This window comes from Parambassis ranga, chromosome 12 (genome assembly GCF_900634625.1).
Source record: "Parambassis ranga chromosome 12, fParRan2.1, whole genome shotgun sequence".
In the NCBI taxonomy this organism is placed as follows: domain Eukaryota; kingdom Metazoa; phylum Chordata; class Actinopteri; family Ambassidae; genus Parambassis; species Parambassis ranga.
This window is the reverse complement of record NC_041032.1, coordinates 11,029,686-11,054,141: the sequence shown is the minus strand read 5'-3', so window position 1 is coordinate 11,054,141 and position 24,456 is coordinate 11,029,686. Positions and strand designations below refer to the sequence as shown.

At 40.1% G+C, this 24,456-nt stretch overlaps 2 protein-coding genes across 3 annotated transcripts; both read left to right on the top strand.

Moving 5' to 3' along the window:
- Nucleotides 1-1,825: 1,825 nt before the first annotated feature.
- Nucleotides 1,826-19,328, top strand: gpsm1b (G protein signaling modulator 1b). Of its 2 annotated transcripts, none has more exons than XM_028418367.1 (14): nucleotides 1,826-2,087; nucleotides 8,031-8,252; nucleotides 8,893-9,028; nucleotides 9,119-9,261; nucleotides 9,349-9,472; nucleotides 10,715-10,830; nucleotides 11,008-11,163; nucleotides 11,249-11,357; nucleotides 11,441-11,555; nucleotides 12,590-12,660; nucleotides 12,759-12,929; nucleotides 17,083-17,233; nucleotides 17,319-17,524; nucleotides 17,640-19,328. In XM_028418367.1, exons 1-14 carry the CDS (start codon nucleotides 2,026-2,028, stop codon nucleotides 17,838-17,840), a joined length of 1,983 nt encoding a protein of 660 aa, XP_028274168.1. In that variant the 5' UTR covers nucleotides 1,826-2,025; the 3' UTR covers nucleotides 17,841-19,328. The 2 variants fall into 2 exon arrangements, with proteins under 2 accessions (XP_028274168.1, XP_028274167.1); XM_028418366.1 differs by having other exon boundaries at nucleotides 17,080-17,233.
- Nucleotides 19,329-19,834: 506 nt separating this feature from the next.
- ak1 (adenylate kinase 1) lies at nucleotides 19,835-24,029 on the top strand. Its single transcript, XM_028418455.1, has 7 exons — nucleotides 19,835-19,983; nucleotides 22,496-22,533; nucleotides 23,072-23,107; nucleotides 23,197-23,360; nucleotides 23,458-23,574; nucleotides 23,667-23,858; nucleotides 23,944-24,029. The coding sequence occupies exons 2-7, from the start codon at nucleotides 22,527-22,529 to the stop codon at nucleotides 24,007-24,009; spliced, it is 582 nt and encodes a 193-aa protein (XP_028274256.1). The 5' UTR covers nucleotides 19,835-19,983; nucleotides 22,496-22,526; the 3' UTR covers nucleotides 24,010-24,029.
- Nucleotides 24,030-24,456: the final 427 nt, after the last annotated feature.

Below are 24,456 nucleotides of genomic sequence, written 5' to 3'. Positions count from 1 at the left end.
AAAAACAATACAGAAGTGTATCACCTAATAGATCCATGCAGATGGTTTTGTTTTTGTAAAATATGCAGCTTCTCAAAAGAGAAACAAATTTCAGTTGCTCATTTTTTAAATCTAAAATCAGCTTACCTCAATCTCATTTTGCTTTTGTTGCTCCTTGTCTGTAATGAGCTGTTGCTCGCAAAAGATCCGACTGAGGATTAAGGCAAAAACACAACAAAGTATAAAACAAGTGGTAATAGAAGAAAACATGTTTGTCGAGAGTGTGATGGGGGAGAAAAACAAACACGCACATTTTCAGTAGCTGCCTTGAGGAGCTTGTTATTTTAATTGTACAAATGGAATTTCATTATAATAAGTGGTCTCCTTTGCTGCATATCAGACAAAAACAAATAAACATACTCTGATGATTAGAGACTGGTGTTTTGTTCTCTGTACCTATTATCCTTAGTTTGTCAAACTTTTCAAAAAACCTAGAATAATAAAGAATTAATTTTTTAAAGCAATGCTGAAAAAGTGAAATGATCATATAATAATGAAAAAGGCATCAATATAATAAATCAGAGTGAAATGATTAATGTAGAAAATAATGCCTTTACCAGCTGTTTCTTATTATGTGGCTGATAAATGAGATGTCTTCATATGCATATGTTACATTCATTCTGTTGTGTATTGAGAAATACCTCCTCTTGTTGGGTAATGGCTTGCATGTATGTATGGATCATGTGTTTACGCACTATAGTGCAATGCTGCCCTCCTGTGGTAAACATCTGTTACTACACAGACCTCCCTTTAAAATGGAAATCAATACATATAAACATTTTATGCTCACTCCATAGTATAGAGGATTACTCAGAAGGAGGCCGGTTTAAAGAGGGAGGTTGTGTTTAAAATGAAACTCTGTAGAACACAGTGAGAGAAAGTGACTTCACGAAATAAGATGATTCTGAACACAGAGATCTTAAAGGTCCTGCAGCCATTACTTTAAATGAAACAAAGGTCAGAGACAAATGAAAGGGGAGTGAAACAAATCTGTAAGATGGAGACAGCAATGCAAAATAAGATTATTTGAAAGTTGTCTCTGATTTTGCTCATGTGATTGATAACATTGATTGATTACTGACAATAGAGAAGAAACAAAAGTCTGCATACATGTGGCTTAACTGTGTTTCACTAATATGCTCAGCAACTGCCTGCTCTCTGTCTCTCTCTCTCTCTGTATGTATGGGTGTGCGGGTGTATGTGTGTTGGGGTTGTTAAAAGATAATATTTCATAATATTGGAAGTGTTGTTTTTTTTTACAATGGGGTGAAAATATTTTTTTTTTAAAAGTCAAAAGTCTCTCTCTCTCTCTCTCGCTCTGTGTGTGTGTTTGTGTGTGTGTGTGTTGTACAGGTGTTCTCCCGCCCCTGTGGATGTCACCATGTGTTTACAGGAGAAACAAATGCAGGTATTAGTTTCCAAAAGTCAGGATTGGTATATTAAAAGGAAACATGGTGACATGTGACATAGAGTTCTTCACTTCCTCTGAAACCTTCCTTCACAGAAAGCTACGTGCAGCATTAGTGTTATCAGAAGTGACAGTTGTAGTGAATTAATTGTTTTCTTTTTTTCTGTTGTGTTGCAGGTTAAATGTATTTGAACATAACAATATTTAATATGGAGGTAAAACGTAGCAATAAACACATTTTATTTAACTCTGCTCAGTTATGAATTTCATACTTTGCTCCTCTTGCTCCTAAGAACCCAGAGCGTGACGTCACTCGGGGGAGGAGCTACGTGTTTTTATGGTTTATTTGCAGAATACCTCACTTCCTCAGCAGCTGCCATTACTGTGCTGAATGAGGAAAGAAGAGAGCCGGGGACAGCAGGGAAGAACGTGTGAGGGAGAGGGGAGGGACACAAGAGAAGCGAAACGGCTCCAGAAAGAAGAAAAGGGTCTCTGTCCCTGGAGGATATAATTGTGAGGGGGGCCTGGTATAGCGGGGAGGAAGCGAGCTTGTAGGCAGGAAGATTAACAGCGGCTCCATGGCTCAGTCGGCTGCTAACGGCGTGGACCAGGATTTGGCCAGCAAGAGGCTGCACTCAAGGTAGGAGCAAACGGAGGGGGACAACCCCTGTACCCCGTCTTTCAACGGTGGAAAAGACGGCTGGGAGCGGCTGGAGAGACACACACAGAGAGGAGGGGAAATAATAAAAGGCTGCCAGCTCAGGGCTTTAAGGAGGAGCTAGGAGGAGGAGGAGGAGGGGGACTTGACCAGGCAGCTTTCACTGATTTAAAAGCTCCAGAGTCGCAGCCGCAGATTCAGCCAGAGCCCAGATCCAAGCCTCATTCCTGGCTCGGGTCATTGAGCTGCTGTGGCTGGAATGTACAGACTGAGAGGAGCCTGCTCATGAGATGTAGCAGGGCTTCAGTCTACAGGTTGGACACATGGGTCTGGATTATAGAGCGTGTGGGTGCAGAATCACAGCACACACAGACACACAGGGTGATGACTTATGTTTGGATGACACGTGAACGCAACGCTGTCACTGCTGCTACACACAGAGTGATGCTCATTTAAACATGTTCCATCCTCTCTTCCTCACTAGTGTCTGTGTCATAGCACTATTTGCATGTCATTAGACAGTTGCAACTGACATAACACATGGTTTCCAGTGTCAGACACTATTCCAGTGGGTAAATAGATTAAATCAGACATAAGAAGAGAATTTCAAGTTTTCAGAAAATTCAAGTGAGCATGATTCCCACTGTTTAGAAATCTAAAAATGACACTATAGTCAAACTATCTTGTGACAAAACACACTCTTTTTTTGTGTAAAACCAAAACCACATTGAGACTGTCCACTCGCCAGCTCCCCATGGTCTGTGTCTGAATGTTTATAAGTGTTGAGCTGAGAAGTGACATTCATAACCCACTGCAAGGTTGTCAGGTCCCTGACACACACATGCACAAAGATAAACACACAGGGTGAGCTTCAGTGCAAATGCCTTTCCCTCATTTTACAAACAGTAGAAGTCAATACATGACCTTTCAACAATGAGGGTTTGTGTGTGTGTGTGCTGCCTGCTTATTGTCTATAGTTTTCAATAAACAAATGAGACACAAAAGGGATATTATCCGGAAGGCCTTTGTGAAGAGATAATTCCAGTACAATCCTTTTGTTTGGTTGCTAAAATGAAAACATTGTCTTGTTTTTAGAGGAAAAACAGCTCTGAAGAATTCAGCTTGTGTGTCTGCTTACAGTACATAAGTGATACTGTTAAATTATATTATATGGTAATCACTGAATGGAAACCTCAGTCAGCCTTGTGTCTTAATATTTGTGCTGATTAATGGTGAAACTGGCTGTATTATTTAAAGGCAGTGTTATTAAAAGTCAAGGATACATATCAGACAGTGGAAATGATAACGAACAATACCTGCTCTTTGTAGAGAATGCAAAATAATCGTAGAATAAATGGTAATAAAAAACAATTCCCACCAAAACATTTCACTTTCAAATCGTCACTTTTCATAAACCAAATGCTGCTTCCACTTTGATTTTTGGAAACAACAAAACCCTTTGCAATAGAGCAATTATTCGTCCATAATTTTGAAATCCTGTTATTTTCTCTCGCTCTTTTCTTTTTTGTTTTTAGAGCCATATGTTGATTCTGCCCGAATTATACTGCTGAAAAAACACAGCATGGTTAAGAAATCCCAAGGAATGAAAGGAAAGCTTATAGGAGAATCAGACAAAAAGAAGAAAGACTGAGACTGCTCTGCTCTAACCGAGAGAGACATGTATTGCAAGAGGAAAACATTCCTAGAGACTTTCTCTTTAGTTTCCCTGACAACAAGCCATGGCACTGTAATTATGGCCGGATTACTACTCTGAACACAGTGTTTCTTAGGGGACAGTGTAGACCATTGAATATGAAATCCATTGATTAAAATGTCAAAAAGACCAAAAAAAATACAAAAGCGAATATTTCTAATTCAAATGAGGACGTAAATTGCAAATAATGAGTGAAGAATGGCATCTGTGAATTTGCACCCCTTATATTTGTGGCATTTCATATGATCAGATTGTGCACAGTAGTAATACAGAGAATTTATTAGAATTTCTAAACCTTTGTGCATACTTCTCCCATTACATTACCTTTTTATATTTGTGCTTTTTCAATGTAAACACAGCCCATTTAGTTTTGATTGTTGGTACTGTATGTATGCTTGTTTTGTGTACACAATTTGGTTTTCCTTAAAACAACTGACAGAGACAATAAGGTCATTTTAAGATGTGTGCTGTTTCAGTAATGATTTTAAATATTTTGTGCGAATTTAGTCTGTTGGGCTGACTTTATGTTTTCATTTAATACACTGAAATAATGCAGTATGTAGCAGGTGTATATTGAAGGATTTTAAGATTAGTACTAAAAGGTGCACCATGTTAATTTGCCTGCAGAGGGTTTGTATTGAGGGCACCCCCTCGAATCCTTGCTGCTTATTATAAGCTGGTAAAACAAAGGCTGTTCTAGTGCACACAGCATTACACAACAGCAAATGTGCTTCTATTCCTTCTGACTGTCAGAAAAGAAGTCCAACTATTCATGTATAACTCACGGTATAACATGAGTGCATCGAATTCCGAGTATTATTTGCAGTGTAACCTTTCAGCAGCAGAACGTGCTCTTCACATATCAACAATAAACACATTAAGACTCATTATGAAGGGTCGTGTTTCACATTGTGCTGTTTTGCAAATACAATATAATTAAGCTCACGTTCAAGCTTCCCAAACTTACTGCCTGAAACCTGTCCAGTTAGTTACACGTACTTCTTGCTGCCATGGTAACAGCACTGGATGATTGTCTCTCTTTGACCACAGGCAGGCTATTGTGGCATGAGTGTCTCCCAAACAGACCAATTAGAGGGGGTAATCAGAAGAGGGAAAGGCACAAATCCATTCTTACTTCAACCACAACGATGGCAGGAATGAAAGTCAAAAACCAGTTTTTTGTTGCGGCTTTGACATTTTTACATTAGCCGTCATACATTTTTTCATGTTTGGTCTCTTTTTCCAGGCCCTTTTAGCTCCTACGCTCTTATGAAGTACTTTTAGTTTGATTTTGGTTGAACAAAGAGATGAGTTAAGCTAACATTTTTATATATGTCTGCAGAAATTCTTTAAGACCACACCCTTTACCACAGCCTGTTTTACATGTGAGTGTTTTATTGTTGAGAGGTGGTTAAGGAAGGCCTCATCACTGTCTGTGACCCAACTTACTATTCTTCTCTTCTTCAGGCTATCTTCTATAGAAGCACCTATGTAGACTTGCTGTGACTTATTATTGCTGTTATGCTTCCAGGAAAACCTTGCAAAACCTTGGCAGTGAGACCAAAGATGGGAAAAACTAAACCAGCTTTTCTTTTCTGAATCTTTTCTGCACTGACCTTGTACCTTGTAACTTAGAGTGCCTGTGCTGATTTCCTGTTTGCAGTGATGGGTAGCCTTGGTAAGCTGAATCTGTGTGGGCCTATCTTTAGGTGAATTGCTCTGATGTTTTTACTGGAATTATCATGTCATGACTTAAGAGTTTCCATTGAAAGATTAGAAAGCTGTTTCAGAAGTGCTGTTTTAAAGTCCACCGAGAAGATGAGCTGATTTTCATGGTTCTTCACAGTGGCTACATTCCACACCAGGGACCTTTGTCTGTGGTTAGCAGCCCTTCTTAAAGATGTTTTTTTCTCTCCATGGGCTGGATATGCAGCTCTGTAATACCACCGGAACACCAGAACCATTGTTAATATACTGTTTTCCCTACTGTGACAAGCCAGATGTCAGCTGTGAAGAAGGCCTAGTGTGGAGACGCTGAGCTGTGTGCATGAACTATAAATGATAGGGTGAGAGAACAGTGGGGTGTGCTGTCTGTCATGGGTCTAGCTGGCGCAAGGCAAACTAGTAGGTGCCCTGTCACCATTTGGCTAAAATAAAATGGTGTTAGAAGTCAACCAATCTGTAAGCGCCATCCTCATAAGGCTCCTGTATTTTGAATATCCCTACACTTTAGGCAGGAGTATTTTGGGAAAAAATAATGAAGAGAATGAACATATATAAATTTGTTCCTTGTCTATTATTCACTTAATGGGTCCCGTGCCTTGTCTGTGCTCACAGTGTATTTGTCTTGGCTGGCAACCTAATAATGTTTCTGCTAGTGTCAGCAGACACTTGGATTAGTCTGGGCCACTCACTGTGCTGTATGGTCACTACCAAGTAGGTGCAGGTCAATGGATTAGTGATTCTTATCCTTTCTCTCAGTCTCTTACTGGGACAACAGACAAGCTTCGAGGAATTGCACCATCACGTACCCCTGCTCCTTCTCCAAAAGACCTCTTTTAATGTTCAGGTTGTATGGTAGAACAGTGGATGTTGTTGCAGCTGAGAACAGGTTGAAGAAGATCAAAAGAGAGGACATGTTTCTCGTGGGGATTACAACAACATAAGAGACATGAGAGTAATGGACATCTCCTGGATCAGTAAATCATGATCTTGTAGAATAGATGTTTTTGCCAAGCAGTATAACTGGAACTGTTCTATTGTGGAATTTTCTACAATTCCCTTTTGGCCATCTTGGCTACAGGAGTAGAGGGTTTGCTGTTGAGTTTTTGGAAGGTTCTTGAGGACTTGAAAAGCAGATGTTTTTCTTGGCTCGTCTGGGACTGTGGTCAGAAGTTCCTGTTGGAATGTGTCCAGATTTGCTGCAACATTGCTGACACCGTGGATTCTACTTGATGCTTTAATAGACAATATGGATTTCATATGGACTGTGTAAAAAAACAAGATGGACTATTAGCTGAAAAGTCCATCTGAATGAGTTGATACCACTAAAAATCTCAGCATTTTGTTGTAAGTGTGTCAAGTGAAGTCCACTGTTTTAATGAAGTGATTGGATGTAGCTAGTCTTGTTAAACATTACCCTCATGGCATCTGAGCCGTGCCCTCTAACAGGAGCAGAGAGAGCAATGTGCAGGCTGGTCCACCATGGACCCCGACCTCAGGCTATGCTCCGGCCATTACACTTGGAGCTCCAGGTGTATGTGGACAAAACAAGATCAAGACAAAAACACAGGTACTGATTGAAAAAAAAAAAAAAAAAAAAAAACAATACAGCAATATTACTGTTAATTACCACTATATTGGTTATAATGAAATGCTTCTAGAAGCCAATACATTTGCTTGGATCTAGATCTACAAAAAAAGTAATCTTGGTATGCCTCACTTTGCTGTAACCCCTAAACAGATTAGATTCAAGGATAATCCTTACTTAAATCTATATTCTAGTACCTTATCTGGAATTTAGTGCTACAACCAAATTGGCTGGCCTTTAGTTTATCCTGGATTATACAATGAATCTGTTGTATGCTTTCTGGATGCAACTCACTGGCGAGGCCACATTTTAACTGCAATGTGTAAGGGTAAAAAAGTATCAAAAGTCCCTGATTGGTAGTGCAGTGAGTCATGCATGAATTTGTTTTACCATATTATTATATTTTACATAACATCAAATATCAAAACAAATGTGATTGAACTAGCAGTTGTCATGGTAACTTATGGTTTGGTAATTTATGTAGTTTCTGTTCTCCTTCAGCTCGTCTTTGCACACATCTTTGTCTTGAAAGGTTGTCACAGGATTGATTAGCAGTTTCTTCCCTCATGCTGTCAGAGACTTTGATTAATATTGGACAGTTAATTATTAGGCTTCATCAGCTGACCATAGCAAACCATCAGTGCAGGAGGAGAATTATAGATCTTTAGAAATCAGGCTGATGAGCAGAAAAGTGTAAACACCTTTTCAAGGTGCTTAGATTCAGTTGCTGGGGAAACCGTTCACAGAAATGGCTACGGACCTTGTTGTCATGGTGATTCTTCCGATCTGTTTCTCTCTTTAATAATCTCTCTGGTATAGTTTCTGTATTACTGTACATTCTGATAATGCTGGTACATATATAGTGACTTTTTTCCCTTGCATGTTTGTATGAATCATTCAGGATGGAGGCCTCTTGTCTGGAGTTGGCTTTGGAAGGAGAGCGACTGTGCAAGGCTGGGGACTTCAAAGGGGGGACAGCATTTTTTGAGGCAGCTGTACAGGTGGGCACAGAAGACCTGAAGACCCTCAGTGCCATCTACAGCCAGCTGGGCAACGCATACTTTTACCTAAAGGAGTACGGCAAAGCCTTAGAATATCACAGACATGATCTTACCTTGGCCAGGTAAGCAGGACTCAACTTGTCATTACTTGTTTTGAGCTGTCAAAATATTCATTGTATAGTATTGTATGACCTTTATACAACAGTCTGTATGCTTAAATATGTGTTCAAACAGGTCAGCAATCCCTGCCTAACTTAGCTTCAAATTTGGATAATAATTACCTGTATCATTGTGCCTATAACAGGAGTTACTGTGTATGCTAATGGCTCTCCAGATGGTCTCATAAGAGGAGTCGGGTTACTATCTCCAATTGATTTTGTTTATTTTAATAGATGCATAAGTGAGCATCAGGAATTTTAATTAGATGACAATGAAAATTCAAGAAAAAGTGAGGGGGCTTTTGTATAGTAACAGCCGACAACGGCCAGCTGGATATTTAGCTGGTGAGTAATCTGGTCTCCTGCAGTGAGTGCAGCTGGTACTTCAGCAGGGAAGTGATTAAAGACCCCAGGGAGATTTACCTTGTTACATTACAGTCTCCCCGGGCCACTGGGAGCTGATCCCAGGAAGTAAGCAATTAAAATTTAAAAACGTGCCATACAAACATCGCAATTAAATCGTGCTACAGATGTTGTTTAGCTACATGACTAACATACTATCCTACAGCTGAGGTGCTTAAAATGTGTACCATTGCTTTCTCAGAACAATAGGAGACCGAATCGGCGAGGGGAAAGCCAGTGGTAACCTTGGTAACACATTAAAAGTGTTGGGACGCTTTGACGAGGCCGTTGTCTGCTGTCAAAGACATCTGGATATTTCTCAAGAGCAGGGCGACAAGGTAATGTCCAAAAAATATGACTTGAATGCAAAACCTTCTGTAAAAGTGGCAGCAAATAAAGCTGTTGTTATTTTTTTATTTATGTTAAAGGTTGGAGAGGCCAGAGCTTTGTATAACATTGGGAACGTGTTTCACGCGAAGGGCAAACAGCAGTTGTGGGGTTGCACCCAGGAACCAGGGGACCTTCCTTCTGATGTCAGAGACACATTGCAAAGGGCTACTGGATTTTATGAGTAAGTACTGTCAACTGTTAATAACTGGTAATGAAAGATGAAAGATTATTACATGCATTTTCACACAAGCAAACATCTCCTTTGTAGAATGAACTTGTGTTTGGTCAAAGAGCTTGGTGACCGAGCTGCTCAGGGAAGGGCCTATGGGAATCTGGGCAACACCCACTACCTGCTGGGTAACTTTGTTGAAGCTATCAAGTTCCACCGTCAGGTGAGAAATTTCTGAATGTTTGCCATTATACATGCACTGGACTGTAGTGCATAGATATGACTTATCAGTTTTGTAGATGTGCCAGGACAGAACAGCAGTCGGTGACCTTGCATCAACCTAACTTTATGTTTGCACTGCTTCGTCCAAACCATTGACATACACGTTAATCTGCTGGTGGCTTGTGTACATAATGTCCCCGTCTGGGGAACTTTGAGTGCCACAGTGCAATCTAAATTTGCAGCATGGCATCATCCTGTTCAGCCTCTTTGTGTGTGTGCCTGTGGTAGCTACCACACAATTTGGTTTACTGTTGAGTTGTGAACAAACATATTTGCATGGCTTGAGCTGTTAGTTCATCAGTTCACCTGATTTTTGTTTTTTATTATGTATGTATGTATGTTGATGGATTTCACATGTATTACTGAGTTGCTGCCTGTCATGGCTAGGATCACAGTGAGTCTCTCCTGGTTGAATAAAGATTAAATACATAGGTGCAGTCAGACTAGACTACAGCATGTCTGATTTTATTCAGTGAAGAAGAAGAGCGTGTTAACACTGAGAGAAGATTTGACCTAGTTTGCTTTGCACAGATGTCTAAAATTTTACATGCAAAATAACAAGTCTTGCCAATGCACATGTCAGTTTCAGAGTAAAGGAGGACTGGCCTCTGACGTAAATAGTTTTTGCTTATGTCACTTTAATATGCATCATTGTCTGAATAGAAAAGACAACATGGTTGGTGACACAATGTTCTTTTGAAGTAACTTTAACCTATGTGTCTTTTGTCAGAGCATCACAGTTCAATCTTATGCTGTACCAGCACACAGTGTGCAGAGATTGATGGCTACTTATAAAGAAGAAAAAAATGGGGAATTGGTTTCTCATTGAATCACTGGAGAGTGTAGCTTCAGGCTCCCCATGTTTTCTGTCACTCTCTATTGTACACTACGTTTCCTTGTATGGGAGAACCAGCCTCTCCTCTCTTCCCCATTACCAATAATTCAGTGCGCCACAGAGGGGAGCACACTGCATATAAAGGGAGTCAGAGGGGCTGATTTGATGTACCAGTGTGCAGCAGCAGTACCTCTGGTCCTTAAATAATGTGTCCAACAGAGCTTGAAAGTCAAACTTGTATACCTGCCTCTGCTTCTACACTGAGTAAGATTTTATCAGCATTTATCAGTAGTAAAACTGATAATATTGTCTTGATTTTGTTTGACCTTGCTGCTCTCTCATTTACAGAGATTGTCCATAGCCAAAGAATTTGGGGACAAAGCTGCTGAACGGCGAGCTTACAGTAACCTTGGCAATGCCCTGATATTCTTAGGACAGTTCAACACAGCTACTGAGTACTACAGGTGAGCGCATAGTGCAGTCTGACATCTAGTGGAGGAATGGAGGAAGTGAACAAATTGAAGCCATGGAGAAAACACTTCCACACTCTCTCTCTCTATTTCTCTTTTTTTTTCATATTCTCCCCTTCTTACCCTCTTAGTCTTTAATTCTTGACAATGTTTTTGTTTCTCGCCCTCCAGAAAAACTCTGCAGCTGTCCAGGCAGCTGAGGGACCAGGTGATGGAGGCGCAGGCCTGTTACAGCCTGGGGAACACCTACACTCTTTTACAGCAGTATGAAAGGGCAATAGAATACCACCTGAAACACCTGTACATAGCCCAGGAACTTACTGACAGGTAGAGTTCGTAAACTATATCAAATGCATGAGAGAAGAAAAGGAACAGTGTTTAACATTAAGGTGTATTTAAATTTTTTCCATAGGGTTGGAGAGGGCCGTGCCTGCTGGAGTCTTGGAAATGCATTTGTGTCTTTAGGGAACCACAAAAAAGCTCTTCACTATGCTCGAAAACACCTGGAAATCTCCAAAGAAGTGAGAACATTAATTCATCTTTGTTGGATTTTAAGGCCTTATGCATTTGAATGGATTTCATGGCTTCTTCATTTTATCCCCAGATTGGAGACAGAAATGGGGAGCTGACGGCCAGAATGAACGTGGAGCAGCTGATGGAGGCATTGGGGGTCAATGAGAGCGACCTTTCACCTTCCAGTTCAGAGTTTGAAATGCAAGGTAAATGTTTTTCAGTCTTATGCAATAGCCAATCTTTAGGGAGCCATCAATGTATGGTACTCTATATTACAAACTGTACAATGAGTTGCTTTATCATAAAAATATCTTTGCACCTATTGTTCCAGCTGGTCATTGTTTACCCCGTTAGTTCATATCAGGCCACTTTCTTCTCTGCATTTACGCTTACATAATCTGATTTCTTGAATGTTGTGTAAGCAAGCTACTCAGTTTCCTTGATCATGGAATGGGAAAGGGTGCGGCAGATTAGAAAGCCCAACATTGTGTGTTGGTGTGTGTCTGAATGTGTATTTAACCTCTGTTTCTCAGATGTGGTTTAATGAGGAAATTCTCTTGGACCTGTACCTGACTTTCCATTAAGTCAGATAAACAATAATCATGGCAGCGTTCTTGGATATTGATTGAAAATTAATGAGCATTTACTTTAACACTGTCTCTCAAAGGGACTGTAGTCTTTCCAGTCTTTTAACCTCGCTGTTAGCATTTGTGGGCTTGAGCAAGCTTTCTATTGCGCTGCATGTGGACCCAGAGCGGTCATATTAAATGTAAAACTAACTTAAGGTGAGACAGTGTTTGTGTTATGTCTGAGCTGAGGCTAAATGTAACAGAAATCCAGTTTCAACCTGAGTCACAGAGGGATGCGTTGTTTTCATAAGGTCATACACTAGAACTGATTGCTTATATAGATTCCCCTCAAATAATCCACCATCTCACATATTCAGACATTTGAGCCTTTTGTAATAAAATGGTAATATCTTTACAATCCTGCTGTCCTTTGTGTGATGTTTGCTTTCATGAACTGGGTAGAAACTCACACCCATGTCCTACATTTCTGGCAAACAGACTCTTATTCAGTTTGTTTGCCTGGTTGTCTGCCTAAACCTCATATTTTCACCTTAGCATCATGGGATCACTGCTTTTTGCAGGGAAAAAATATAGATAAACAAAGAGCTAACTGCAAGCCCAAAGTGGCTCATCAAACAATTTTACCAATGTTTATTTACATTTTTCTACAGGAGCAAGACCCAAATTCACGAAGAGAAATAGCATGGACAGTGTAGAACTGTGGAAGTACCCTTCAGATAAGGTGATCTCTCTAATCTCATATGTCAGTGCCAACATCTACTCCACCCACCTCTCCACAGTTGTCAGTCTCTCTCTAACAGCATGTTCTTTTTGCTGCAGAATGGTGAGAACCAAGACTTGGAAAGTATATCTAGGAGATCAAAGAGTCAGCTGTCACAGCCTGGCAAAAGAAAAGGTTATCCTGACAGTCAGTCATCAGATGAAAGGCCCTGGTTGGACTCTCCTGTTGACACCGATGACATCACTGTGCAAGTCCCCCCTCCAGTGCCAGTGAGTAGCTGCAGCTTTACTCCTTTATTAACTTCTCATGCTACATTACATCCTTATATCCAATGATATTATTATAGGCTTGGTTTATAAAGTCTGAAACACAGGCATTTCTGCTCTTCTGGATTTTTTTTCTAGGAAAAAACAGCTTTTATCTGCTCAAACTGAAATTGCATTCCTTAGAGTACTAAGCCACCCACCAGGATGTATTAACCCGTGTCCATTTTCACTGTTATAGCTAAGACCCTTGTTTGTATTTCACTTACATTCCATCTGAAAAACCAAACATTTTCATTCTGCCCATAGAAAGCATTCACTCAATTTTTATTTAAAATGAGGAAACCAAAGCTTTACATCACTGCCTTGCTTAATGGTCAGAAAATTTACAAATTTAAAAAAGTCAGAATACAAATGGTGCAAATGAGCTCAGTGGTCTCTATAAAATTTAGACCAGATTTAAAAATTACGATTACATAGATTATATAGAGCCTAAAAAGTAGTTAAGGCCCAAATTAAGAATTTTTAAAGTTTGATCTATAGTCTAAAAGTGACATCTAAGTACAAGACAGCTGCACTTTCTTTGATTCTTAATTAATATGTTCTTTCACAGCTGTTTGTGCCCAAAGCACATACTGATGTTTCAGTGCTAATTGTTGTAATCAGAACACTGACATGCTAGAAAACAAGTTCAAATTACCGGGCTGCTTGAGAACAGTTCATCACAAGGAAGTAGAAATAGCATCCAAAAGTAAATGTTGGTGATCGTGATGACACTGAGACACACCCATTTTCCAATCTGACAGTCTTACTTGTGGCAGATGGTGCAAACCTTGTGATGTCTGCAGGATGTGTCGGCGGTTCCAAGTTAGAGAATTAACACCACACCAACTCTGCGGACCTTTCAGAAATGATTGATGAAGTTTGATTATTGAAATTTAATTCACATTCTAACATTGCTATGACTGTTGCTGTACTGTGGAGCAGTGCCATATTCTGCAACAACACACTCTAGTGTCTGCCCTAGCTTTGTTGTTGATATGCACGCCATAACTGGCCGAGTCATTTCATCTCTGGTGTTACTTTATTTGCTCCTTTTTACTTGCTGTTGCTGTGCCTATGTCAAACTTTCAGTTCTTGCTTGGTGCATCTGCAGTTTGTTTGTCAGGGGCCTTGCACAGATCTCAATAGGAGAAGAGGTGCATTATGCCAAATTTAGCTACTTGCTAATTTCCATCTGCTTTCCATGAGCACTGCTGTCTTTGGCTGACATTTTAATGTTTCAGCTGACTTGATTTAAAAAATGAACACCATGTAAATAGTGTGCTAAAATACTGAGCCTTGGAATGTGCTTAAACAGCATTGTTGCTGAATGTGATTATTGTAGTATTATTAGTCAGATTCAAATTATCATTAGGAAAAAAGACTAGTTTTTAGTTTTATTTGTTTAAGCTGCACCTAATAAAAGTAGAACATAAAGAGCTCAGAAAGCACCATGATGATGCACACACTGACGACATGTTACTGTAGTTTCTCTGCTTCTCCTACTGTCTTTCTCTCTCGCCTCATCATCGTCACATGTTCCTTTCTCTCTTGTTCTGTCCCTTTGGCCTACTTGATTAATTGGACAATGCATAGAGGGAAGTGATGAAATCTACAGAGAAGCCATGGGGCCAAGGACAGGACAAAAAAAAACATCACAGTTCAATAGAATGCAAAAAGCAGGTCAATAGCAATCACATGCATGACGCAGTGCAAAAAGCATTGATTGTGAATGGTATATTATAGAGCCGTGTCATGTGAGATTTGATGAACTAAGAGGCAACATTGTTATTTGAAGGTAGCTAATCTCAGCTCACATGCCTGTTACTGTTGTTAGGCGTACTCATAACTGTACCCCTGCACTCGTCCTTTCAATCCCTATCTACCCTCCCCATTTGTTCACCCCAGCCCAGCTCTCCCTCCTGGCTGATAATGTGACCTTGATCATAGAGCTGCTACTCCCCCCACAGGGTCAAACCCCCAGCCTCCCATAATGAGTTGTTTTCCCACAGTGGGTGAACAGGACAAAAATGGCCCGCTGCAGAGAGAGAGAGAGAGAGAGAGAGAGAGAGGATGGTAGAGATTCAAAGAAGGCTGGAATAGAGAGATACAGAAGGAAATTAGAGGGAGGTAGTCATGTACAGCAGAGAGAGAGAGTGACGTAAAGTGGTGGGTGAAAGAAGGGGAGAAGGAGGTGTGAGCCAGGCGTGTGGACAGAACCAGAGAGAGGATAGGGTTGATAGAGGACAAAGAGTCCCGCTGGTAAGATTTTTCACCTACTGCTTCAATAATAACACTGTGCAAATGGTACCACAGGTTTTTCATTTTCTTTTCATGTTTGATTTTAGGTGTTAATGTAGTGCGTTGTGTTTGTAAATACAGTTTTGGCACAGTTTTCAGGGAATAGTGGCAGTAACTGTAAAGTGCTTTTTATTTACTTTACTTTGTGAAGCTAAAAAGTTTTGCGTAAACAATAGTTGTAGATGAGAATACGGCAGCTGAAAAGATCACGCAGAGAGCAGACAGAGATTTAGTGTCCGCTGACCTACTTCACATCTTGCTGTAAGGCAAAGTTATTTTAACTTTATCCACTAGTAGGTGTCCAAGGTGTTGTAGCTTCTTGCCTCTTGTACATTGGAATATTTAAACATATTTTTGAATTGTGTGGTGTAATCTAAAGTGTAGATAAAATGAAAACATGCACTTCATGTTTTTTAGTTGATGTTGTACATGTTGTATGTATAAGATGTCTAAAACGACTTTTACTTAGAATACCACCTAAAACTTTAGCTAAAGTGTGTTAAATGTTGAAGAAGATATTGTTCATGATAAGCCAAGATTTTTAATTCCACTATTTTGTAGTGAATTTGAATTATGGTTATGGTTATATGGTTATTGAATTTGAAAAATCACAATACATGCATAACCCAGTATCATAATATGGATTATATTGCCAGACTAGACAGACATGATGCAGACCAATGTGTTATTGGTTATATTCAGAGTATGCAGCTTATCTTTTACAAGCAATGGTACATCAACAAAACTCAGAGATTTGCTGTTAAAAGTCATCTTGTTGGTGCTTTTACTTTGAAAGGTTACACAGAGGTCTTTGTTGAGCCTCCTTCTTAGAACCAGCCTTAGGCAATACTAAATACAGCCTCTTGTAATTTGTGGGGAAATTTGATCCTATGGCAGTATTGTAGTTAGTAGCTTGTTTTTGTAATTATATAATGTTTTTCCTTCGAAAGTTTGTATATTAGCAGGTCAGCAGCTAGTTTTTTTACATTTTATATTTATATTGCTGCTAAGTAAATTATAGTGCCACAATATTTCGGTAGCGCTGGTCAGATGTAATAATTCCCACATCTGCTTTGCTACCCCAGGGTATTTGTCGCTGCAACATTTTTCTTACATCGAGCACCTACTTCAGATGCAAAGCATTGACGAAGTGTTTATGTGAAGGTGATCAGGACAATATGAGAGAACACCTTTCAGTGTTATCTCATATACAATGGAAAGACTGCTGTGAGGCGCCCACGAGCAGGGCCTTCAAGTGTAGCACAAATAGCATTCAGTCAATCAGTCATCGCATCATTGATTGACTTAACTAGTGATTAGGTCACTACCATGTGGGCCATTTTTCTGGATACATGTGTTTTTTTTTAATACCATATCACCTTCAGTATCTAGGCCAAGGTGGGCTAACAAGGAAACAGATCTCTAGTGGGTTAATCAGATTATTTTTTATTCTTCACCATCTGGCCAGCTTGAAAATCCTCATTGTGCAACTCATAATGGCATCGAGGTTAATTATTTTACCTGCATATCAAATTTCTCTGAACTAGGAGCAGCTCAGAAACTGTCATGTGAATTACATTCTCTAATGGACTTACAGTGATGAACCATGGTATTATGAGGAAGTGGAACAGAGGGTACAACTCAACTCAAGGGACAGTTCCCTCCTAAAAAAAATCTGTATTTTTATATCATCCAGTCATCTTAAGAGAATCTTGAAAACAGAAACCATTAAATACAACACATTTCAGGATTTCCAGGGTTAAAAGAGGCTTTGTGCTGAGAAAGACTAAAGGATGTGTCATTTTCACCTCAGAAGCTGGGCCGTGACCCCTCCGATGAAGACTGCTTCTTCGACCTTCTTAGCAAGTTCCAGAGCAGCCGCATGGATGACCAGCGCTGCCATCTTGATGAGCCACAGAACGGAGACAGCGGTGAAGGTGCTACTAACTCCCTGAACGACATGATAGGTGGGTTTATTGTTTCACTCCTTTGCCTGGTGAAAACGTGAAACCTCAAGAGCACTCAATGGACTTTTTCCCCCTCTTCTCTTAGATCCATCAATTACCACTTCCCCCCAGACTGAGGAGCTGTTTGACTTAATTGCTAGCTCTCAAAGTCGCCGTCTTGATGACCAGCGTGTTAATGTTGGAAGCCTTCCAGGCCTGAGGATTACCCACAACAACTTGGGACATCTGGTGGGTGAGGGAGACCATCAAGAACCCAGCGATGACTTCTTCAACATGCTTATCAAGTGCCAGGTAAGACCCCGGTCCTCACATCTCTCACAAACTCTTTAATGCACTAAATGGCATCCAGGTTTCAGGTGATATCGCGGCCTTTACACTCTAAAAGCATTCATATTTCTGATCCTAGTCCTCCAGGATTGATGATCAGAGGTGCTCCCCTCCAGAAACGGGCCCACATGCCCCTACAGTGCCTGATGAAGACTTCTTCAGTCTAATCCAGAGGGTGCAGGCCAAGCGCATGGACGAGCAGCGCGTCCAGCTGCCAACAGACGACCAGGATGAACCCCACTCCCCTGATCCAGAGCCACCCAGCGGATTTTCCAGTTAGGGCTGTGTGAATAATGCTGCACAACAACATGTCAAAGAAAATAAAAGCTGAAGAAGGATGTGAGCTGACATTTAAAGAATGGTGAACTAACAAGATTTTTAATAACAAGACAAAGTCCATGTGCAATAGGTGGTTCCCTGTTAAATGTTGCTCGGTGTATTATGTTCTAAATGTGTGTAAATATAGTGGGAAAACACAGAGAATTTAAGCTAGATGATATGGAGAAGATCGGGATGATGTGACAACAGCAAACATAAAATCAATCAAATGCCTTAATCAGCATTTTCTTTTGACTAAAGATTGTACTCCCTGGTGTCAGATGTGTTTTTAGAAGCACTTAATGGGCATACAGTGTATATGTGGAGACCTATGAGTCATGGAAGTCTAAGATTTATGATGAAACTGCACTGTGATCCTAAACATGAGTACATTTTACATAAATGCGGTTGTGTTCAGTGAAAGCCTGATCAGTGCTGCTTTTGTCCTAAATCTTTGTGGTTTCTTTGCTCATAGAAAACTATTTTCTTTGCAGTAACAGTATTAGGGTTTGGCCATCCAGTATTAAACAAGCTGCATTGGTCTGTTTTCTCTAATTCATACATTTTTGTTATGATTCATTTAAATTCAAAGACTGACTGCGTTATAATTTCCTCTTCACAGTGTGTGCAGTAACCAGAGTTACTAAGTGAATGGTTGTTTTTAATAGACTCAAGATTAGATTTGTGTGACAATTCCAGCTCCAGTTAATGCTTTCAGTGTTGTTGCCCATAATGTTCTGAACATCTGATAACAGACTACTGCTTACTGCCATTATTAACATAGCCGGTGGATGAGGTTGATGTGTTATATTTTGGATAATTCTACTTATACTATGAACAATGTTGAGAAACTAGCTCTTGGCTGTGTTGCTAATATGTCGCCTCCCTGTGGTCAAAATATTGTATTACCTCTGTGAGTAAAACAGAGACTTGAGTATTTGTAGGAAGACATACTGAGGACTTTCCACTGGTTCTACCAGCAAAGCGTCACTAATTTGTAACATGATTATAGAGATTTTTGCAAATCATTTGCAATCAGTAAGAAAAAGCAGTTTACTTCAGACAGACTGCAGAAATGAATTTTAATTGGAAGAGCTTGAAAACTATTTGCTGTACAGAGCATCTGTAAAATGGTACAGACATTGTTTTGACCTAATCTAGTGGCTTGCCTTTTATTCAGAAGTTAGTGCATACCTCATATTTGTACCTCAAAGCTTATAATTTGAGTTCTGAACCATAGTGGCTTGTTTGATTCATCTCTCTTTGATAAACACAACATTGGGAGCTACAGCTAATATTTTCTTTTTTTGTGAATTTTTAGAAAGTACCGGTACGCTTCTATTTGTCTTTTTGCCATAATTTGTACATATAAATATATTTTGTATTTATGTTCCTTTTGAGGACATGAATATGTCCCCTCATGCTTTTAATAAAATGTTTAAGATGTTTATTTTGAACCCATTTTTCCACACAGAAATCACATGTGGAAACTCTATCCACAGAGAACACAATCACCCGGATAGGATTTCACAAGATTTTAATCTCTGCTAAAACAAACTAACCAAACTGGTTGGCCAACGTCTGGCATGGTTGTATAACAAATAGAGTTGAAATGTAGAAATAAATACACTTTTTCAGGAGACCCCATAGTGACTCATTTGGGTCACAGCTCTGCAGTTTTAACACGCAGGAAGCAATCCAATATGGCAGCTTCTGCTCCTGTAGCTTTAGAGGTTGCACACCAAACTAATATGTTATCATGATCAATAATTGATAGTAAATAATAGCAGAAATATTAACTCAAAATATACAGTCACTCAAATGCATCTAACAAATATGTTGCCCCTCCCTTCCCTGCTGCCTCTAATTTCACCCCTGGATTCCTCCTGTCATCCTTTCAATCCCTCCCTTTAATTCTTCGCTCTTCCCCTCTTACCCAGAATGCAACGCAGGCTGAGCAGGCTCAGCTGAGCTATAAAAAGGCTTACACTGGGGGAGGGAGGGCTGCCGTGCAGCAGGAACTGTGCAGACGCACACACACACACGGGGATCCAGGGACAGCAGCCCCTCACACTGGGATCTAGAGCCACAGCGCAAAAAGAGAGGTCAGTACAGAGGACAAAGGCTCAACAGAGGAAGAGCTGGCAGGAAATGGTTTGGACTGTAGGTCTGACTTTGTGAAAGGGAGTGCCGAATAGAGGCAAAGAGTGTGGACAGAGTGGGCAGGGCTGTTTTGAAGGATGGAGAGTGAGAATGACAGAAGCAGAAATGCCAACTATTGTCTCGAGGCACTTGATAGTCAGTGTGGAATGGCAGACACTGTCAGGACGTGAGGCATGTCTGCCTAATGCACAGGCATCAAGGGTTTGTGTCATGGTAGTCAATGGATTACATAATTGTTATCCTAAAAAGAATATTTATCACTCTTAATGGATGTGACTTTCATTGCAGGTTCTGTGTCTCCTCTTCATGTCAGCTGCTAAACCTGCAGCCATTAAAAGACATTTTTATATAACCTTCTTTAGCCATTAAGGTCCACAGCCATGCTTTTAGCCCCGGCACTGGCCATTGATAACTGATTAGAGGGGGTCTGAGTGCTATTGATTGTTGTGTGCTCTTGGTGCACATTAGAGCTTGCAATTTAGAAACACAACCATGTCTACAACAGCAGCTCCATCCCTCCACAAACAACATGGAATATCTCCCTCTGCACTGACGTCAAAGGGTCCCCTGTTCTCCCTTAAAGGGACAGTGCTCTGAATGGATTCATAGATTCCCTTAGTAACCAGCTAGTATACAGAGAGAATGCAGATCATGTGCTCGGCACTTTGTTTTCACTCCAGTTGCTTTCAGGGGCACTCAGTCAAAGCCTATAACCACGTGTGCTTTTTAAGAAAGGTTAACACGGTGTCCCTTAACAGCTGCAGACTGACAGCTACAACTGTCGTCTTTTTTTAGCAAGGGTTGCATGGTAAAAAACGAATAAGGCAAGAGGGGGCGGGGCAGGCAGCTGACATTGGAGCAGGGTCTGTGGGAATATTTTGATTTGAGCGCACAATTTAAAATGCATAAATGACATGAATGCACAATCACTGTGTTAAGATAAGTATGCATTGTAATGGGTACATTATGGATCCAATCTCAGATACTCAGAACAGGAACATTTCCCTTATAAAGCTTGTATTTTAAAGCCATCATGTTTGCAGGTGATATACCAAGGAAGCAGGAGACGCAGAAGATGGTACCATAATAGGCCAGAGTGGGGATTCCTAAACAGGCTCTGTGCTGACTCAGATACCAGACTCCCTGTGACATTTACTTTGACCAAGGTTAACGGCTGCTGACATAGAAATGGACACATGAGAAGCAGCAGCACCAGTACTGAGATATATAGCAAGTGAAAATCAGAGAACAAGATGGCAGTTTTAGTACATTTTTATTTTTAGATGAGGAAACAGATGTTAACTATACTGTTTTGTATAATGTTACTAATGCAGTGAAGACATGCAGAAAAAAACCTATCACCTTTCTAACACCCTGCATTTGTCAAAGCTTATTTATCAATTTGCACTATGTGGGCAGATTTGTTTAGGTTACAGGCATGTGTCAGTGAACAGACGGACACATTATCAGCAGGTCAAGTTCAAGTTTGTTTCAATCTGACCTAACATTCACTGTAGTTCTACTAGTAGTAGGGCCACAAAAGATATGCAGGATGTTGAATAGATAGAATGTTGCATTCTGTGATAATACTCTAAAAATTTTATATATATATATATATATATATATATATACATTCATAATGTTTTGTGGTGTGTCATGTGGCCATGCCATGCCAAGACTAAATCCAAAACTGGTGACTCCATGTAACCTAAGAAATTCAACCTTTGACTCTTGACACAAACCTGATTTCGGATACTAGTAGAAACCTCTCAGGTTACTGTACTTCATGACCAAAGCGCGTGATGTCTGTCACCTAGCAACAAGCACAATAGCCAAAGGTGTCATATGTATAACTCTGAAAAGTAAACTGTAAGATGATTGTGACAGTAAACACTCCCAGCAGTGAAAACATGCCTAATTTAACTTATTCTGCACAGCAGCTGTTTAAAGAAAACCCTAAACAAGTCAGCCACTCAGGGAGTTTCTGTCAAACCCAACCTGAGGCACATGACACCAGCAAGCAGCAACTTGAAAATATCTATTTACACCAATGGCTGGCCATGCCTTCTTCCTCATTCTTCACTCCTTCAGTCCAGTAAAGCAGAAGTCTAAACAGGAAACATGAGTTTACTATAGATAATTGCTATGGCAGCACCATACTGAAGCTTTAGTGGTCGAAGAAGTCAGTTCTCTTTTATATTTGAAATCTATGAATGCAGGGTTGCAGCTCTTTTGTACAGTTATAGGTGGAAGTTAAACACCAGGGCGTGACAAAATCCAGACTTACACTACAGTGTAAATGTTTTTCTTCAGATTGTGAGTCACCTATTTTTTTTTTCTGTCATTGGTGTGTTACAAAACGCCTAATCCAGACGGTTGACGTTCACTTGTTTGTCCAGAAAAACTTGCTGTATGTCATTGAATTTACCTTTCTCTGTCTTTTTTGTCTTGCAGTTAAAGGAAAACACTCATCAGACACAACACAATGGCAGGTAATTAATAATACAAGATTTTAAAGGCATATGACTGATGGTATATGACTGATCGTTACTTGTAGCTTTACTTTCAATCTGATTTCTTGGACTCTACTGCCCTCTTATGGTCATTTTTGAAAATACAGTTAAAAATCATTAACATGAGATTCCATTCCTAATGAGAAATCAATAGTTATACTATTGATTTGAATTACCAATACAAAGTCTGTAATATGATGCATAAATAATGCAATAGCTCCACAATTGGTTCAACACTTCCTGCTTAGAATCTACTGTAAACCCGTGGTTATATACTTAACAACATAAGTGGCAACGGTTGCCATGCCAACACTGTTGTTGGTAATAGCACAAACCTACAACAAAACAGTCAAAACAGCCTGTTGGAGCAGTTTACTCTAGCAACTAAAAATGGAAGAATCATGCACTGCAGCTTCCTCTGACTCACGTGACGGTTTGTTACAGAAATAATCCTTATTTTGTTTAATTTAACTTATCGTATCTCTAATCATAACCTCTTTATCTATGTTCATTTTAGACAAAATTAAAGACGCAAAGATCATCTTTGTTGTGGGTGAGTACACTAAGCTGCTTTTCACACTTAAGCAAATGATTAGAACTCTCTCTTTTATGCTACAAACAATGTCTTATTGTGGTTTCCAGGTGGGCCTGGCTCTGGAAAGGGCACTCAGTGTGAGAAGATCGTTACAAAGTATGGCTACACCCACCTGTCATCTGGGGATCTGCTCCGTGCTGAAGTGTCCTCTGGCTCAGAGAGGGGCAAGCAGCTCCAGGCCATCATGCAGAAGGGAGAGCTTGTGCCCCTGGTAAGAAAGTGGCTATTGATTTAAATTAAAAAAAAATGCGAGTTCTTACAATGACGTTTGTGTCAGAAGTGAAATGCTGTTTCTGGGCTGCTTGCAGGACACAGTCTTAGACATGATTAAGGATGCCATGATCGCCAAGGCTGATGTGTCCAAGGGCTTCCTTATTGATGGCTATCCCCGTGAGGTGAAGCAAGGAGAGGAGTTCGAGAAGAAGGTGTGGTATCAGTGGAAATGTTGATTTGTAGTCTACTTGAGCAGCACTGAAAAAACAAAAAACAAAAGCTTGAATGATCTCTTTGATCTCAGATTGGCAAACCCTGTCTGCTGCTGTACGTGGACGCCAAAGCAGAGACCATGGTCAAGAGGCTTTTGAAACGCGGCGAGACCAGTGGCCGTTCTGATGATAATGAGGAGACCATCAAGAAGCGCCTGGACCTGTATTACAAAGCAACTGAGCCAGTCATTGCCTTCTATGAGAGCCGCGGCATTGTCCGTAAGGTGTGTCTGACCGCTGTGATGAACACATGTGAACATGTGAATGGTGTTTTCTTATGTTCTTTACACCTCTTGCTCTTTGTTTCAGGTTGACTCTGAGCTGCCAGTGGATGAAGTCTTCTCCCAAGTCAGCAAGGCTATTGATGGACTGTAGTAAAACAGCGTAACAGATGAGCTGTGTGGTTGTTGTTTTCATTTTCTCAGTGTTCATTTCATGAGTACAGCAGCAGAAACAACACACCTCCCACTCACTTCAACAAAAAAACAGCAGGCCATTAAGGCTCAATGATGCCTTAATGCTAATCCAGCAATAACAGTCTGTATTAAAAGTTTTAAAGTCACAAAACAATCTGCTCGCAGCATCTGATAATATATTTTTTATTCTTTATACTATATGTAATTTGTAATCTATGAACCATGCTTTGTTCTGTGTTGGAGTATCTTAAAGGCACTTGTATTCAGAAAGCTCCTTACTAACCACGATGGGAGAAACATGCACTTTACATTCTTTCATCTCTCATTCTCATTCATTTTATTTTTCTATCGTGCCATAGGACAACAAACTCTTTCAACATTCATTTCATTTCTAGCCATTTAAAGC

What these genes read in the sequence shown, in the direction of transcription:
- ak1 (XM_028418455.1), top strand. An exon ending in AGGGAGAGCTTGTGCCCCTG is followed by an intron (nt 23,361 to 23,457) that starts GTAAGAAAGTGG and finishes GGCTGCTTGCAG; the next exon opens with GACACAGTCTTAGACATGAT. An exon ending in GAGAGGAGTTCGAGAAGAAG is followed by an intron (nt 23,575 to 23,666) that starts GTGTGGTATCAG and finishes CTTTGATCTCAG; the next exon opens with ATTGGCAAACCCTGTCTGCT.
- gpsm1b (XM_028418366.1), top strand. Translation starts at nt 2,026, where the DNA reads ATGGCTCAGTCGGCTGCTAACGGCGTGGACCAGGATTTGGCCAGCAAG. An exon ending in ACAGCTACTGAGTACTACAG is followed by an intron (nt 10,831 to 11,007) that starts GTGAGCGCATAG and finishes CTCGCCCTCCAG; the next exon opens with AAAAACTCTGCAGCTGTCCA. An exon ending in ACATGCTTATCAAGTGCCAG is followed by an intron (nt 17,525 to 17,639) that starts GTAAGACCCCGG and finishes TTCTGATCCTAG; the next exon opens with TCCTCCAGGATTGATGATCA.